We start from the raw sequence: 17,241 nt of genomic DNA on the forward strand, positions 1-17,241 counted from the left end.
GTGCGCTTAAGTTGAGTTGTTGGGCGTAAAGTTTTTTAATTTTAATGGGCATTTACCGGGCCCGGACCAGCGCCCGGTTTACGTAAAGTGGATGGATGCCCCATTACAGGCTCCCAAAAAAGTGGAAAAAAATGGGGCCAAGATCCGGAGTTTCCTTACAGCTGGCCAGGCCACTTTAGGGGCGACTGGAGGGAGGGCGGCTTGAGAAGTTCTGGCAACGCAATGACCCCTTGGCCGTTCCATGAACTATTCGAGACTCGAAGGCGGGCGTTGCTTTGTTTCGGCTTGTGGCTTATTTTGTATGTGTGTGTTTGTGCTTAAGTAGGTCTGTGTGTGTGTGGGCTCTTATAAATCCCTGTCAGAAGTCTGGTAACCACACCGAACCGCAGGCCGCACATCAATTCAAATAAATAATCCAGCAGCATGAAATTGGTCGACGGCAGGAAACTTTTCAGCCAGCCAGAAGGATGCAAAGGATGCCGGCTAAATGGTTGCTATCAAAAATATGGCTTGCAATCTGCTTCTTATCCCGAGCCCCGGCGTCGCCCTTAACCCTCAATCTCCCGCTTCCGGCCACGCATGAGAGTTAAAGCGCGCACTTCCGACTTCCGGCCCGGATGGGAGTCTGCGAGTCGGCGGCTGGGAGTCGGGAGTCAGGGCAGTGGCGACCGCGGACCGCAGTTTTTGGTTTTTGGTCGCATTTCTCCCAGCCTCTCCCAGCTCAGCCTCCCCTCGTGGTGCGTAGCTTGAATAATTAACACAGATTTTGATTTGGCCAAGACCTCTTAGTCCCAATACCAATTTGGAGCGCCACGAAAAAAGCACAAGCCAGATTCAATCAGGCAGCAGCAAGTCGGCCGAAAAGGAGCCCGAATAATAATATTATATTACCATTTCCAGGCAAGTGATGGCCGCGTATAAATAACCAATATGCCGAACTGCCGAAATGGTGAAAGGAGCACAGCCTGCGAGGGTGCGAGTGTGTTTGTGTCGCCAAGGGCCTGGAAAAAGTCATCAGAAAATAAAATTTCCCCTGACGCTAATGACAACTAATTTGTTGCAACAACAAGCGGAAGTCACGAGGGGAGAAATCTCGAATACACACATGTAGCCGAGGGTATTTATGTACAGGACATACAAACAAAGACACAGACGCACATACCTAGGTCCTGTGTGGGATATATACTACATACCTTGTCTTGTCGGGTACATATATAAATAAGCATCAACTTGCCCTCCGGGGCCGAGTCCGAGGCTATTAAAAATGGCGCACAAAAACGCTAAAATTGTTACGACAACAGAGTGCCAAGCTCGGCGGGGCCGAGGGGCGAGGGCTGAGCGAGATAGGGCCATTTAGTTAGAAGGAGACGGCAGGGCGCACACATACCCGGGCAGACAATAAACTTAATAAATAAGTCAATTAATTGCCCTGTGCTTCTGATAGGGCCCGAAGACCAGGAGCAACAGCATCAAGTGCCAGTCACTTGGCACAAAAAAAAAAAAAACAAGAACAGAAAAGGAAAATTTCACCCACTACCCACCAGCCACCTTTCACCTTCCACCCACCACCTCCAAGCAGCCGTCCTTTCGGCCTTTCTTCACATTTTCCCCAGTGTGCCTCAGTGTTCAATTAACTTTGTCTGTTGGCGTGGCACAAGAAAATGTATATGTAACTCGTTTAATAGTCGCCGCTTTGACACTGCTTCCTGGCCAGGTCCTGCCGCTCCCGGAGCGCTGCTTCTTGGCGCTCCTGAGGATCCTTGGTAGCCAAGGTAACGTTAACTTTATTACCAGTGCTGCAAAATGGTCTATGGCTGTTGCATCCTTCACCTCCTCCGCCAATGCAGAAATTTCAATTGCAGCCTGCAGACTGCAGGATGCAGGTTGCAGGTGGCAGGTGTCGAGTATCCTGACAATTTATAGACGCCCCCTTGTGCCCCTGTTGCCGAAAAGAGCCCCACTGCCCACCCCGTGCTCCGCAAACATGAAATATTAAAAGGGGAAATGGCAGCCAGGCGCGACTGCAGCATTTGGCAACATAAACAAATTATTTGATGACTTTTACGCGTCGGCGTCATCAGCACCCATGCTCCCCACAGTCCCTTTAGTCCCTGGACCCTCTCATCACACTCCTTGCACTCCCTGCTCTGCCATATCCTCCCACTCCATTATCCTTTAGCTCCTAGGAGTTCTAACTTTGCGGTTGGCCTTGCCATTATATTTGGATACTCTTTCTGGAGGATGCTGTTTCTTCTTAAAAAGAATACATTCAGGCAGGGTTGTCCTTTTCATTCTTGAAGAGAGATGGCTGCTTGATCCTTTAAGCCAGATCCGTTTAGTTCAATTGTCCATCTGTTTGGATACCCATCTTTGATTTTCTTAAGTCACTTTAAATGTGATCCTGTGCTTTAAACGATTAGTTTATTATTACTTTAAACGAGAAAATTAGTTGACTATGTCCTTCCAAAAGAGTGTAGTCTCTTCGGCGTTAAGTTAAGAAAACTCTCCATTTTTGTCTTTTTTTTTGGGGAGGAGGAAGGGATTTTCGCTGGGTTGCATGACCAGCCAAGTAAACTTTTATGGGAGCCATAAAATAGGCAAAAAGGGGCGCACACCCCCACAACCCACACCCCACAGCCACACTCCAACACAAACACACACGTGAAACTTGTATATTATGCGAGTGGCATAAAAGCAAAGACCACGAATAAGGAGCCGCAGGATCAGAAAAAAGACCATAGCCGAAAGGATGGGCAATCCCTAGCCGCATTTTTATGCAGCTGCTGTGACATTTTTATGCTAAGCAGTCGCCAAATTATGAAAATTCATAAAAAGCCAAATGTTATGGCATATTTCCAGACAGAGATAGCAGATGGGTGTGAGACAAGGACGAAGGATGAAGGACGAGAGAGCCTTGGCAGTGTCTTGCCAATTTTAGCTGTTACAGTTTTTTCTGGCTGGGTTTATTATCGTTTTCGAACTAAGCTTGTTGGCGCTGAAGCGTTTATTATCGCATCTCAGAAAAACAAGCTGGCAATATGGTAATAAACATTACCAATCTTTTAGTTTACTTTTAAGTTTATTTTAAATAAGTCATTATAAAACACTAAAATTAGTTTGTCCTTTGTCCTTAGCTTTGATTTATGTGAATATAATCCCCAAAAACAAGGTCCTTAAATGCGCTTAAATAAGTATGATATGTTTCTGTGTGATTTGAATAGATTCTTAACATAAGTGAGATCATAAAAGTGACCATGATTTTAATAACTTATTGGCGTAAATAAAAAACTAAATCCTTAAGCTTTAAATAGAGCTATTTTGTCAAAAATATGGAACAATATATTCAGTAAAAATCTATTCAAAAGTCTCACTAATATACCAAGAACCCATTAACATCCCTTGGGTCATAAATGCTGGCCAAGCTCAAAAATACCTTAGCCACACATGCTTTCCAACTCGAAACCAACCTGTTGAAGTGGGAAGGACCCCCTTGAAAAGTCCAGTGACAAAATCACTTTGAGCTTTAGACATTTGAACTGCGGCCGAGACCCAAATCGAAAACTGCAAAAGTTGGAGCCCAAAAACCCGACACTCAGATCACGAGGCTCTAATGAGACGATAATGAAGCTGTCCAACCGAACTCTCCGGGTGTTTTTTTAGCCAGCTTAGGCCAGGATAAGGATAAGGAGCTCAGGATGGCCGAACGGACCCAAATCAGGAAACTTTCCCTCTCAACTTGCCACTTACATTTTTTTGGCAGGAGATTTCGGGGCGGGCTTGTGGGTTATGTTGGCAGAGGAATGGGGCGGTGGTTCATTGGCAACTATTTTCTGCACCGCATAATGTGCACAATTTGTTACGCATGCTCGACTTGCCACGCCCCCCTCCTAAAGTCCTACGGCCCTACCGCCTCCTCGGCCCGCCATCGCAGGCCACCTGACGCCCCCAGTCCTGCGGTTGCCCACTGAAGTATCAAAAATCTGTTTGAAGTTAAATTTGCCAGGGCAACAAAAAAACTGTTGGCAAGTAGAAGCCAGAAGCCACCCGTTCTCCGGCCTTCCCCTACGTCCCCTCTGACCCCCCTTCCGACCAAAATATAAATATATTACAACAAAAAAAAAATAAAAGAAAAGGGTTGTCAGTTCTTTGCGTTTTATTTGGGGAGAATTCTCCGTGTCTACTTTCGGTTTTATAATTAATTTTAAAAAGCTTTTAATGGCTGGCACGCGTTCTGGCCTAGGCCGGTCTGGCCAAAAGACCCCGTCCACAGCCGGGCAGGGTGCGCCCCCTTTTTAGGCAGCCCTTGAGGGCAGCGTGGAGGGCGACTCAAGTGCTCCTAATTGACTTGCCAATGAAAAAGGATTGGCGAAGATTGGCGGCGCTAGGATAATCGGCAGGGCTAAACTAGTGGATGATGCACTGGGAAACATCTGTAGAAGAAAAAACTACTCCAATTAACTTAGAACTTCTTATAAAGTAATATATCCATAAAGACAAATGCGTATTTAAGAGGACCTTCTTCGAGAAGTTTTGTAGCTGTTTTCCCAACTCCAATGAACATATTTTGCGAGGGGCGGGACGAGGGCCTGGACCACTTTCAAGTCACTAACAATTTTGAGTGACGCCCCGGGCTGTCAAACTTTTAATAGCCAAAACGAGGAGCGTTACCCAAAACAGAAAAACAGAAAAAAAAAAGAGAAACGTGCGACACGTGCGCCATAGAGCCGCCGGGTCCTTTGGGAGTAGGGTATCCTGGCAAAATGCATAAAATTGAAAACACACGCACACGACGGGGCGGGGGCGGTGGCGGTGGCGGGGCAAGGGGGCAAGGTCAAGGCCCAAGCAACTGCTACAAAGTAATTCGTTTCCGCTTTCGCTTCATTACTTCCGCTGCCTCGCACTCGAAAAGCACTCAGAGAAAAAATAATAAAACAAAAATAAAACCCAGCCGGGCGCTGGTGTGGTGGGGGAGCAGCGAAAAGTAAAATAAAATAAAATAAATCGACGCTGGTAAATAAAATGCGCAATTGACAGGCGTAAAGGAAATGGCAGCCGCACAAGCACAGTCACAGATACAAGCACAAATACAGGCTGAGATACAGATACAGTTACTTACAAGTACATAGATACGAACGCATCGTCGCTTCGGCGCCTCACCTGCCATTTCCAAATGTTTATAAGCAAATACAAACAAACAAATATGCACAGCGAGTGTTGGATGGGGGGCTGTGAGGGGGCCAGGGTGGAGGCTGGTTGGGGTCTGAGGCAGGCCCAGGTATCCCCGGTGAGAGCTGCCTTAATGGCGGCTAATTAACGCGTCCTTCGACTTGAACTTGTTGAGTGCAGAGCCGCGGAGGAGGCTCTCCTGCGTTCGGCCACTCCAGGCCAGCTTACTTTCTGGCCAGAGCTCTATTTTTTTAATTAAAAACATGGCAAAGTAGGTTAATCTATTAGCATTAAGAAAATCAATTAGGCCGAGGGCTAGAACTAATCCTGTTTGGAGCAGAAACTAAGAGCAAGCATCAAGGGGAGAAGTAGTTTTCTGGGAATATAAATAGGATATCAAATCACTTTCCTAAAATGTCTTGTAAATAATGTATAATAACTTAAATATATATATTAAGCTATTTTAAATAAACTCTTATATTTTTTAACAAAGTATTTATATAAAAAACACTACTTTCTTTGACAAAATAGTGCTTAAAACTATATAACACAGTATCTAGCATCTTTTCTGCTAAAAACTTTCAAAAACCCAAGAATGGTTTAAATTAAAAAGGCTCTACAGTAAACCTTAAATAAACTTCTTAAACATATTGTGATTTTTTCAAGAACATTTTTAGTTCAATTCAAAAAAAGGATATATGTTTTAAAAAAATATATATTTCCCATGCCACTTATCTTGAAAAAAACAATCTGTCTGGAGAAAATTGAATTAAGATTCAACTTCAAAAACTAAGCATCCTTAAAAATCCCAAATCATTTCCCAGAAGACTTCGCTTTCCTTGGAAAATCTATCAGACTGAAGGTTTCAATTGGAATCGTTGAAAAGATTCCCAGTAGATTTCAAGACCAGACTTGCAACCAATTCGGAGGCGCCTCCTGCTCCCGGACCTGCTGCCCATACCCGTGACTGTTTCTCTGATTTGTACAAATAGTTACTTTCCCACATAAAAGGACCTCGCCCCACCCAAAAACCCGAAAAATGTGGCAAAGCCGAAGAGTATATAACCTGTACCTATGCACACAATCAAATCGATGCACAGGGGCGTGGGCTGAGGGGGCTGAGGACTGGCTCGCATTCTTCTGGCCCGATAAGGTCCACTACTTGGGCCAAAAAAGGGAAATGCAATTAGTTTAATAAGTTATCTGGGGGGACGATCCCCCTCGGACTCCGCCACTGGCCCGCTTCCCTATCAGTGTGCAAACTATAAAAACCAGAAGCTCAATTATCAAAATGCTACGTGTGTTTGTTTGTTTGTTTGCCTTTGTCTGCGTATCCTCTGTGTGTCTGTGTCAGTGTGTTAGTGTGTGTGTGTGTGAGTGGGATTGAGAGGAGAAGACAGAGATAGCTGAATGAAAGGAGAAAGAGAGGGGAGAAAGTGAATCTGAAAGCTTTGTCCCTTTGGGTTTTTGTGTGTGCGCTAGCCTTTGACTGTGCAAATAGATAAATTTATTTATTTTATGCCCTGCTGCCGTTGCCACAGCCAGGATATGGCCCAGGACGCAGTCAGGACATGGCCAGGACGCCTCCTATTCTTGGCGTTCTTGGCTTCTAAAATAAACCAGGAAAAAAACGAGAGCCAGCTGACTTTAAATGCCTTTATGCTCACAATATACATAAATTGAACATTTTTCGGAGACGAGGGAGAGACACTTTCGCTGAATTGGAAACCGCTTACACAATACTCCTGGAACTCAAAAGACTGAATAGACTTTATCCCCAATCGGCGGGCGGCGGGTGGCGGGACGGTGGAGCTGCCAGGGATGTGGTGCGAATAGAAATTGGAAAAAATATTAAAAAATCCAACGAAGCTTGAAGTAAAAGGAAATTCAATGGAAAAATGGAATTCAAAGCAAACTTTCGCAAAGATTAAGCCATAAATAATTCGACAAATGTTACATTTTGTCTGTGGCATTGAATACAAAAATAAAACCATTAAATGCAAGAAATTTACTTACTCCATAGTACAGTAGTGGGAGTCGCAGAAAAACCCAGTCGATACCTTGGAAAAAATACATTATAAATTATAGTTCAGTTGCAGGCAGGCGAGCAGAAAACGCCCGGCATACGCTGCGTATACGTAATGTGCCTGACAATGGTTTTTTGCAGAAAGCTGTGTATGTGTGTGTGTTTGTTCGGGTTTTTTTTTGGGCGGGGGGAGAGTACAGTCCTTGGGGGAGGATGAGCATTCGTGCGTGTGTCTTTATATCGAAAAGTTTTTGCCACTTTCCTTGGACGAGCTCAACTTTTGTTATGCTCGCTTAGCTCGTACGCCCCTTAATGGCCCAGGATATAGACGAGAGTCTGGCATACACTCCTGCGCCGCTTTCGCTTTCACGCCGGAGTGTGGCAGGGTGCGTGGAAATATTTTACACTCTTAGCCTGGCTAAGACCCGGCTAGAGTTTCACTCTCTGTTTGCCTACTTTAAAGGCAAGCCGATTGGAAAAGGCTGCAAAAAAGCAGGATTGAATGAATGAATCAATGAATGGCAGAATGAAGGCATGCACACGCACACATAGGCCAGCCAAGGACCCAACATCCTTCTTCTCTCAGTGTGCGTGTGTGCTACAAATTGTTTGGCTTTGGTTATTTCTTGAGTTTTTGTTCGGGTTTTTATGGAGTCTGGCTGGAGTCTCAAAACTAATTTGTGGCAGCAGCAGGCCAAAATATTGTTATTGATATTCCAACAAAGGAAAAAGACAACTCGTAGAATCGATTAAGTAACTCCCCATGCATACCTTTTTCTCTTTTAGGTAAATGGAGCCTGGGCCCTGCCTGACGTTGTTTGTGATTTCTATATAGCCATGGATGTGATATGCTCTACTTCATCGATATTCAACTTAGTTGCCATCTCCATAGACAGGTAGGACTTTACTTTACTTTGTTTATTAGTTATCTCCAAGATATGGGCTTATGTTTATTTCGCAGATACATCGCTGTGACGCAGCCAATAAAGTACGCCAAGCACAAAAACAGCCGCCGCGTTTGCCTTACGATTCTGTTGGTTTGGGCCATATCGGCTGCCATAGGCTCGCCAATAGTTCTGGGCCTGAACAATACGCCCAATCGCGAGCCGGATGTCTGCGCCTTCTACAATGCCGACTTCATCCTCTACTCCTCCCTGAGCAGTTTCTACATACCCTGCATCATCATGGTTTTCCTCTACTGGAATATTTTCAAGGTAAGATTAGTTATAAAACTTGTTTAATTTTCTAAAGAAAAAAAAAAATAAAATCAAGACCTTCATTTCTAAACAAAGCTTTGTCAACTATTAAAAATGGAACTTTTAAAATGTTCTTAGGAGCCTTTTGCAATCTTAATAAGCCAGGAACAATTTTGCCTTAAAATATCCCTGAATTCATGATTTCGGGCTAATTATTTAATTTTCTGGATTTTGATAGCATATTTTCTTAGATCTATGTATATGTAAATAGGCTCATGATTACTCTAGACTTTTTTAAGACTTTGATCATTTAATAAGAATAGAAAATTCCTTAGGGATTCGCTCGAAGGATTAGACCTTTGGTCAGTTTCTATGTTAAAAGCAAATCCCTTTGAAAGCTTGATTTAGTAAATCATTACTTTTTTTTCGAGAAGGCAATGATGTTACAAAGCTTTGTATTTAATTTGTCCAATTTTAAATTGTACGGAGGGATGATAGTGAAAAAAACGGGGTTCCAATCAGCCAGGTACCAACAGGTATACGTAGTCTAAGTAGATATAAAGTCGAATAACCACAAGGCTTACTTAATAATTTTTCAGCTTAAAATTTTATATTAATAATGAAAGGTTCGAAAGGTTTTTTTTTTAGAAATATACTTTGTTGTAAGATTCCTCTAATAATAAAAGGACCTACCCTGTCGTAAAAAGCAATTCCCCTAAAGATACTTTAAAGCATTTAGAGAATGAAAATTTAAAAGCCAAGCCTGAAAAAGAACCCAATAGCTATTACCCTAATCAATATCATTTAAAAACCCATTCAGGGAGAAGATTTGCTTTGTATTCCACTTTCCAGAGGCCTTTCCTCAAACCAGAGCCACAAGCCACAGTGGCAGCCAATCAAAATCGGATATAAATTCCCGTGCGTGGCGGAATCAATATCGTTGGCACTGTAAGTCCTGCTGATGCCTGCAAAAATCGCAATTTGCAATCCGGCCAAGAATCATTGGGCCAAGCTTTGTTTGCGTTTATTATCTAGGCAGCTGAGGTGGAGGGAGGGATGGGGAATACCCATGTATCCGGAGGATGCAAGCGCAGCAAGCGTCATGCCCTAATCCTACGTTCTAACCATTTTTTCCCTCTATGATTTCTCTGACTTTTTCTCTGACTGGATGACTAACCTCTTCGCTCTCTGGTCCCTGGGTCCTTTGGTCCTTTTTGCTGCTCCTACAAAAGGCCCTGCGGAGTCGAGCGCGGAAGCAACGAGCGGCCCGCAAGCCCCACCTCTCGGAGCTGACCGGCGGCAGTGTCATCGAGAACATCGCCCAAACCCGCCGACTGGCCGAAACGGCCCTGGACAGCAGTCGGCATGCCAGCAGGATCATGCCGGACGAGCCGGCCACCAACACGGCCAGCGGCTCCAACGAGGAGGAGGACGAGAACGCCATCTCTCCGGACATCGATGACTGCCACGTCATCGTCAACGACAAGTCCACCGAGTTTATGCTGGCCACCGTTGTCGAGGAGACGGGCAAGTGAGTACTCCACTTGGATATTTTCTATTCGAACATGAGCTGGCAGTCCGCAACGACTTTCAGATACCTTTTAATAATATTTCCGCAATTATTAAGTCTATATTTTCTTTAAAATAAAATTGTAAAATGAAGTGAAGGTAGTGGATAGATTATATTTGGTTGTTAAAAATTTAGCATATCGGAGGGACATAAAAATAAAAACCTTAAGTTTTATAAACCAAATAAAAAGATATCTTTCAAATATTTGCACTGTAACTTGAAGTTTAGAGTTTTTCTTATTTCTTAATTTTATTAAAAAATTTTAAAACATTTCCGTTCAAAAATTTCGAGCTAAAAAGTCATTTTGAAAAGCATTTGAAAATGTTATAATATATACATTATTTAAATACATTATATTATTCCTAGATTCTTTTAAAATAATTGAAATTGACACATAGTTGGAGTAGTAAAATAATTCTTTTAAAAAATACATCAACTTACGGGGACTTTAAGCTAAACGCGCAAAAAATTAAGTTCACAATAGTCACTGATGATAAATAAATTTAAACTAAAGCTATAACCCGTCATGTAGCTCCAAAATACTTATATACTCCCTTGGTGTTAGGGTGTTACTCCCAATTGGCAATGCAGTTGGCAGACGGATTTCAGGGGGTTCGGCCTAATGGACGGCAGTCTCTGTTTTTCTGGCTATCTACGACGATGACCCCGATGAAAAGTTTTGGGCTCAGCAGTTTCCCGGCCCCTGGCAACCTTTTTTTCGAGACGGCACCTGGCAACCCTGGCGCCGCCAGTGGCGCAGGCCGCCCTGGCACGTGCCACAGACACGTAGAAGATAAACCAATCGGTATATGGTTTCTGTTCCCTAGTTTTTTCTGCTGAGTAAACTGCATTGCCAAGGAAATTGACAATCTAATTGCAAGAGGAGCAAAGAAAGAAAGGAGTAGAGAGTCCTTCACACTCCATAGTGGGCAGATTTAAAAAGATAGTGCAGCGGGCATCCTGTATAGTAGGTACGGCTGTCCCGCGTAAGTCCTTCGGTGCGATGTCCGAAACCGAAACCGCCATTGAGTGCGAGCATTAAGCGCCGTCAATTAGCATCCTGATGGCATCCTTAATCCAATAAGGACTCGAAACGAAACCGTTAATGACAGCAGCGGATGCACAAAGAGACGGTTTAAGATGGGTTTGGGGACTTTGATTGGGTTTCGTTTTTTTCCTCCACTCCTCCACCGCTTCTGCCATCCTTTTTGAAAGGACCTCCAGATCCTTGAGGCAGGGAGCACCGAGCCAGAGCAGAGAAAAATAAATCTGAATAATTCAATTAATGCAACACTTAATTAAAACTCAATCTTGCCAGGCCGATTAATTGATTTCCCCCTGTCTCTCTCTCCCCCTTGTGTCTTTGTGTCTTGCGTGCTTGATTGATTGATGGATGGATTGGTGGTGCTCGCCGTGATTGGATGCATTACCGTGTGAAAACTGGAAAACCGTGCAAAACCCTGCCAACTACTCCTTCGTCCTCATCCGCATCCGCGCGGCAGCAGCGTCGTGGCCCAAATCACCACCCAGCCCCAACTGGTGGTCGCCGATCCGAACGGTAATCATGATTCTGGTTATGCTGCCTCAAACGTTGACGATGTCCTTGCAGGCGTGGGCGCTCCGCCCTCCGCCGGCGCCTCCGCCTCCGCGGCGCCGCCCAGCAGCGGCTCGCCGCCGGACAGTCCGCTGCCCAGTGGCGCCACCCTGCAGCGGTCCAGCGTCAGCAGCCGACGGAACACTGCCGACGATTCGCCGAAGCGCGGCGACCCCGCCGCCCTCAGGTCAGTCGCAGTCGATAACACCAGGTATTTGCCATTTCTCTTAAGTGGCCTGCTTATACTACATACATCCTTTTAAATAAAGGCTAAAACCATCCTTAATCCTATCCCAACATAGTTCCAAGCCCACTCCTTTAAAACTCCTTTTATCCTTTAAGTATTTTTTTACAAGACTCCTAAGATCTCCTATTTCACTAATTATAAAATAGTTCTGCCCATCAAGAGTATTCTCCGAAACTAAAGTTCCGAAACTAAAAATTAAACCTTTTCTCCTAAAATATTCACCTACACTTTGTAGGAATAAATTTTACAATATCTTAGGAATCTGTTGTATTTAAAAATCTGTAGCATAAAGCTATCGCTTTTCTAAGAAAATGCATTTAAAAACTTCCTTAAATGTTAAAAAAATATATGTAACACTCCAACCAAATCAAATGAAGTCAACCTCTAATAATAAATAATTTCTATACAATAGACTATTTAAAAGTAATTTAAACTATCTCTAATTAAATCGTCAACAAGTATAGAGAGGCATTCTAAACTTAAACTATTCTCTAAACTATTTAAGCTAACACTTAAAGGTATTCCTTTTTAAATAAACCTAAAACCTTAAAAATACCCTTTCGGAACTTCAGAAACCATTAAGTGGTCTTTTTTTCCTGCAAGCCCCTGAAAATATATATATATGTATGTATATACCTTTCGTACAGATCGATTAATCCCATTTTATGCCGTTTAGTTGACTGATTTAGTTTCCCAAAACTTCCCAACCTGGTCTGTTGGCAGACCAACACTTACCACTCACTACTAATTATACCTAGAAAACAGCACTTTGGCAACACCTTTGCCTAACTCCCCACGAAAAAACAGTAACCACAAATAGGCAAACCAAAAATAGTGCCATAATACCTCTATTTCCCGCCCGAGATTGCGATTTGATTCCGGTTGTTCGGCTTTTTTCCACTCCCCGTTTACAGCGTCGCCATGAAGCCATTGTCCTTTGTCCGGTACGGAGTGCAGGAGGCCATGACTTTGGCACGCAACGACTCAACGCTATCGACCACATCGAAAACGTCCTCGCGCAAGGATAAGAAGAACTCGCAGGCGTCAAGGTGAGTCCTCCATCGCCATCGCCTTTGCCTTCGTCCTCCCTAATTACAGTTATTAGTTTGACCCTTACCTAGTATGGTTTTTATCCTTGCTGGTTTTTATACCCTATCATTTTTTCCAGATTTGTTAAGAGGTTTATCCTGCACGGATGTAGAGATATTTAGGCTTGCTGGATTGTCAAATTTCCAGCTATATTCTCCCAAATATTTTAGTTAATAATCGATGGTTAAAATTGGTGAACTATCGTCATATCCGTTTGTCCGTTTACTTGGAATTTAATCTCGCTAGTCTGTAAAACTTTAAGTTGTAGGGCCACAGTTTTAACAAAATGTTCTACACTTTCGACTTATTAATCGGTGGTTAAAAATTATAGATCCTGTCTTTTATTGCCAAAAAGTCCTTTCCACGTGCCCATCTGTCCGTTATTTTCATTCCTAAGCTTTTAGTTTTTAAGTTATTAGGCTCAAAATATTCATACTATTATTGAAGAAAGTATACCAGTAGAAGAATTTTGAATCAGTTGACTATATCTTATAGTTCTCATTAAACTAAAATGTAGGAGAAATAATACATATGTGAACATTATAGCATTGATAGAGTATAACCACGTCGTCTTGACCCAAATCCATTCAACCTCATGTAGTTGCTTTTTTGGTTTTTTGAATATACAATTTACCATGGCTTATTATCCTTGCGTGTTTATCCAATGCTCCTTTAGATTCACGATATACAAAGTGCACAAGGCCTCGAAAAAGAAACGCGAAAAATCGTCGGCCAAAAAGGAGCGCAAGGCCACCAAAACATTGGCCATAGTTTTGGGTAAGTTTGCCCATTACCCCCAAATAGCAGAGTCGTGTATAATTTGGGAAACCGAAAACCAGGTGTCTTCCTATTTTGCTGGCTGCCGTTCTTCAGCTGCAACATCATGGACGCCATGTGCGCCAAGTTCAAGAAAGACTGCCGCCCGGGTCTGACGGCCTACATGCTTACCACCTGGCTGGGCTATATCAACAGCTTCGTCAATCCGGTCATCTACACGATATTCAACCCCGAGTTCCGCAAGGCCTTCAAGAAGATCATGCACATGGGGTGATTGCAAACGCCCCTGGATGCGGAGAGCCATGCGGATCAAAGGATGTTGTATCACGGAGGAGTACGGAGTACGGAGCAGTGTGCCAAAAATCCAAGCAATCCAAGAAGCACTAAGATCTCAACTCGCCACTCAATTAGGCATTTGGGTTTTGTGTTGAATTACTTATCGTTTATTTCAACGTTTGTTGGTTGTTTCAGTAGCATTAAGTACGTATGTGTATACTCGACGGTTTAGCTATTTTATGTAAATAGATCCTGTATATATCGACTAAGGAACTCGGTGTCAGAACTTAACGAGCTGTAGGCTAGGCACAATTTTAAAACAATTACGTTTAGCTAACCCGACTAGCGAAATACCTAATATATATAGTATATTATACACAGGCCCAAGAAACCAAGCAGGCAGAAAAAGTAGGCCCCTTCCAAGGACTCCAAGACGAAAAACCTAGAAGTAAGTTCGTATAATCAGCTATTTGGCACTTAGGATGTACGGTTCGCTTTAATCAGAGACGTAGTGCTATTTTTTGTTGGCTGCTCTCGAAATTCCGGACATATCACGAGCAGCTGGCAAAAGTGTATTCCCAACCCCACCCCCTGCCGCCCAAGTCTCTGACACGCCCCCACCCGCCCCATTTTTTCCAAAAAACCAAAACCCAAAAAAGGAAAACAAAAGTAAGCTTAAAATCTAGCTAAGTGTAGTAAAGAAATCCATATCTCTAAAAAGAACGACATGTGGCTCTGCTGGGAGCAGTCCTGTGTCGATAATTGGTATCGATAATTAGTGTATTAGTTAGTTATCGAATATCGATAGATTAAGGCAACAAGCGGTACTTTGAGGTCAGCGCTCGCCAGCAACAACACGCACAGAACACTAACACGAATGATCCAAGTAGGTTAAGATCTGTCTTTTGTTTAAAGTTCTTTGACAGGGAAGTATTTTGGTGAAAATCGATAGATTACCGACAGCCAGTCGATAGAATATCGATGGCCATTTGTACCCCTAGCTACTGATATTTTTTCAATGGAATGAATGTGTATGTAGCCGCCAAAGCCTGGGAGTTCTTCGGGTAAGCCCGAGCTGTTGGCAAAATGCATACAGAAAAATAATCGACAGTTATCGAAACACTCACTCACACAAGAAGACACCACAACCAAATGAGCCCCACAAATCGAAACTAGAAATCGGGGGCCCTGACCTCGACGTCTCTCCGCTTCCGAGGCACCAAATTTACGTTCATCTGAGTTCACACTGAGAGAAACAGCATGGTGGGAGACAAACGATGTATGCGCATTTAAAAACCAGAGTTCGTACATAGGCTAGACACTTAGTTCTAGGTAAGATCTTAAGGAACAGCGTACCTAGTACGCGGACACAAAACCCGATATAAACTATTCGTAAACTATATCAGATAGTCTGTAGTAGAGAAGAGGGGATAAGGATAAGAATAAGGATAAGGAGGGAAGGCAAGAATCAGGGTATGTAGATTGCTAGAAGCAATTAGCTCCAGCTGAAGACCTACGGTAATATATAGAGGAGACAGAAGATATATATGTTATATACTCAATAGTGCAGTATCAAAACTGATGAGTTTTGAAACATGGACCGAAACCCCGATCCCGACGCCCCTGGCGCAAGTCCCGAATAAGGGGGGGAGCATGCCCCTTGCTCTCGGTCCGGACCAGGATCTGCATCCCAAGGACCAAGGACCTGTGCTCACGGGCATCGATGGGGCGTTTGGGTCCCTGATTTCAACGGCCGTCCTCTTAACTGTTTCTATGTGACAAATAATTAATAGATACTTAATCGTACTCGTACACGTGTAATACTTTATACAAATTCCATATATGATATGAATGAATATTGTCTAGGATCTAAGTACTATAAAGACCCCCTCTCCCATCCACAACCCCAAGAAAATCCCTTTGTAGTAAGAAAAGCTCAACTGTTTTTTTATACTTTCCTACAAAAAAAAAAATATGAAAAAATGTAATGTGTGTGTGAATGTGTGTGTGAGTGAATATATCCTGAGTGCAAATTGTTTTTTTTTTTAAATGGGTAATTAAGACTAGGATTAAGACTTAACAAATAACAGTTCAACTTTCAGAAATGCTCCTAAGTTAGGTTCTTCCAAAGAAAACGCTTATTAATTATAGAATAATTGGTAAATGTGCGACTTGCAACTTGAATTAACGGTAAAGATACATATATATAAACAAAGGATATACGTACACCAAATACAAAAACAACAACAAAAAGAAACAACAAAAACAAGAAGAACAACAACAAAGATCAGACTCAATAACGTTGATTTATGAATGAAATCGTAGCTTGAGTTCCCGAATCGTTAAATTGTTATCTGTTATTGTTATTTTGTGGTTTTAATATAAAAAAACATAATACTCGTAAGGTCCCTCCGTAACATCAAAATATACACATAGCGAAAAAGGATCTTTGTACCAACTAAGCATATGAAGGTATATGCCTGATATTTAGCAAAATGAAACTATTTTAAAGCAATGTTTATTACTTTTATCATTTTTATCATTTTTTTTTTACTAGAAAAAGTTATGAATTATAAACTAATTGAAACGTAGGCTAAGCTCTGAGAAAGGCAAACTATTTCAAGGATAATTACACAATAGCTAATGAGAGTAATAATAGCAAATAACATGATTAAAGGATAACAGAAAACTTAATGTAATACCAAACAGGAAATAAAATAAATAAAGAATATCTGAAAATATATGAAAGGCAAAAACTATTGAAAACTTTCGGAGAAGAAGGGGCCTTTGTGCTTTGGGTTAAAGTTCAAGTTCGGGTAAGTAAAACACTCTTTGTTTCCGGCTATATATCAGCGTTTTATTGCATTTATATGAGCTGATAATAAAATTCCAATAAGCATGAAAGGAAATAAAAATACTCGCAGTACTCGCCCAAGACAAACAAGGACGCTGAAATCAATTCGACGCTGAGACGAAACCCACGGCCAGGGAAAACCAAAACCGTAACTAAAAGAGTCTAAATAGATAAGCGCACGGCGAAGGAGGATGTGCCAGGACTCGCAGGATCTCGCCCCCTCTACCCACACTCGTCATCGTCTAATGGGCACTCAGTCAAACAGTCGACGGATGGGGCTGTTGTGGGGAACAATTCAGAGACATATCTACAACCACGTCCCCAGAAACTACACACAATGAGAATGAGAACGAGAAGCTACCGAAGTGAGTTTGTCCGTCTGTCCGCTGTCCGTGTCTTAATATGAAATGCCCTGGTACACTGACACAAAAATTACATGCCCAATA

At 42.6% G+C, this 17,241-nt stretch overlaps 2 protein-coding genes across 5 annotated transcripts in view; one reads left to right on the forward strand and one right to left on the reverse strand.

Annotated features, from left to right (window-relative positions):
* Positions 1-15,960, forward strand: part of Dop2R (dopamine D2-like receptor) — a 41,939-nt gene extending 25,979 nt beyond the window's left edge. The window contains exons 4-11 of one of the 4 annotated variants that reach the window (XM_043209844.2): positions 7,979-8,088; positions 8,154-8,406; positions 9,621-9,919; positions 11,461-11,516; positions 11,568-11,763; positions 12,714-12,848; positions 13,565-13,665; positions 13,728-15,960. In XM_043209844.2, coding sequence (XP_043065779.1) covers positions 7,979-8,088; positions 8,154-8,406; positions 9,621-9,919; positions 11,461-11,516; positions 11,568-11,763; positions 12,714-12,848; positions 13,565-13,665; positions 13,728-13,939 — 1,362 coding nt within the window. In that variant the 3' untranslated portion in view covers positions 13,940-15,960. Of the gene's footprint in view, positions 1-7,978; positions 8,089-8,153; positions 8,407-9,620; positions 9,920-11,460; positions 11,764-12,713; positions 12,849-13,564; positions 13,666-13,727 lie in introns of all 4 variants that reach the window. The other 3 variants (XM_043209841.2, XM_043209843.2, XM_043209842.2) reach the window with 3 other exon arrangements.
* The window catches only part of LOC138926147 (uncharacterized), a 57,888-nt gene that overhangs the window by 11,130 nt on the left and 29,517 nt on the right, over positions 1-17,241 (reverse strand). The window lies entirely within an intron of this gene.

The sequence above is a fragment of the Drosophila bipectinata genome, chromosome XL (genome assembly GCF_030179905.1).
Source record: "Drosophila bipectinata strain 14024-0381.07 chromosome XL, DbipHiC1v2, whole genome shotgun sequence".
In the NCBI taxonomy this organism is placed as follows: Eukaryota; Metazoa; Arthropoda; class Insecta; order Diptera; family Drosophilidae; genus Drosophila; species Drosophila bipectinata.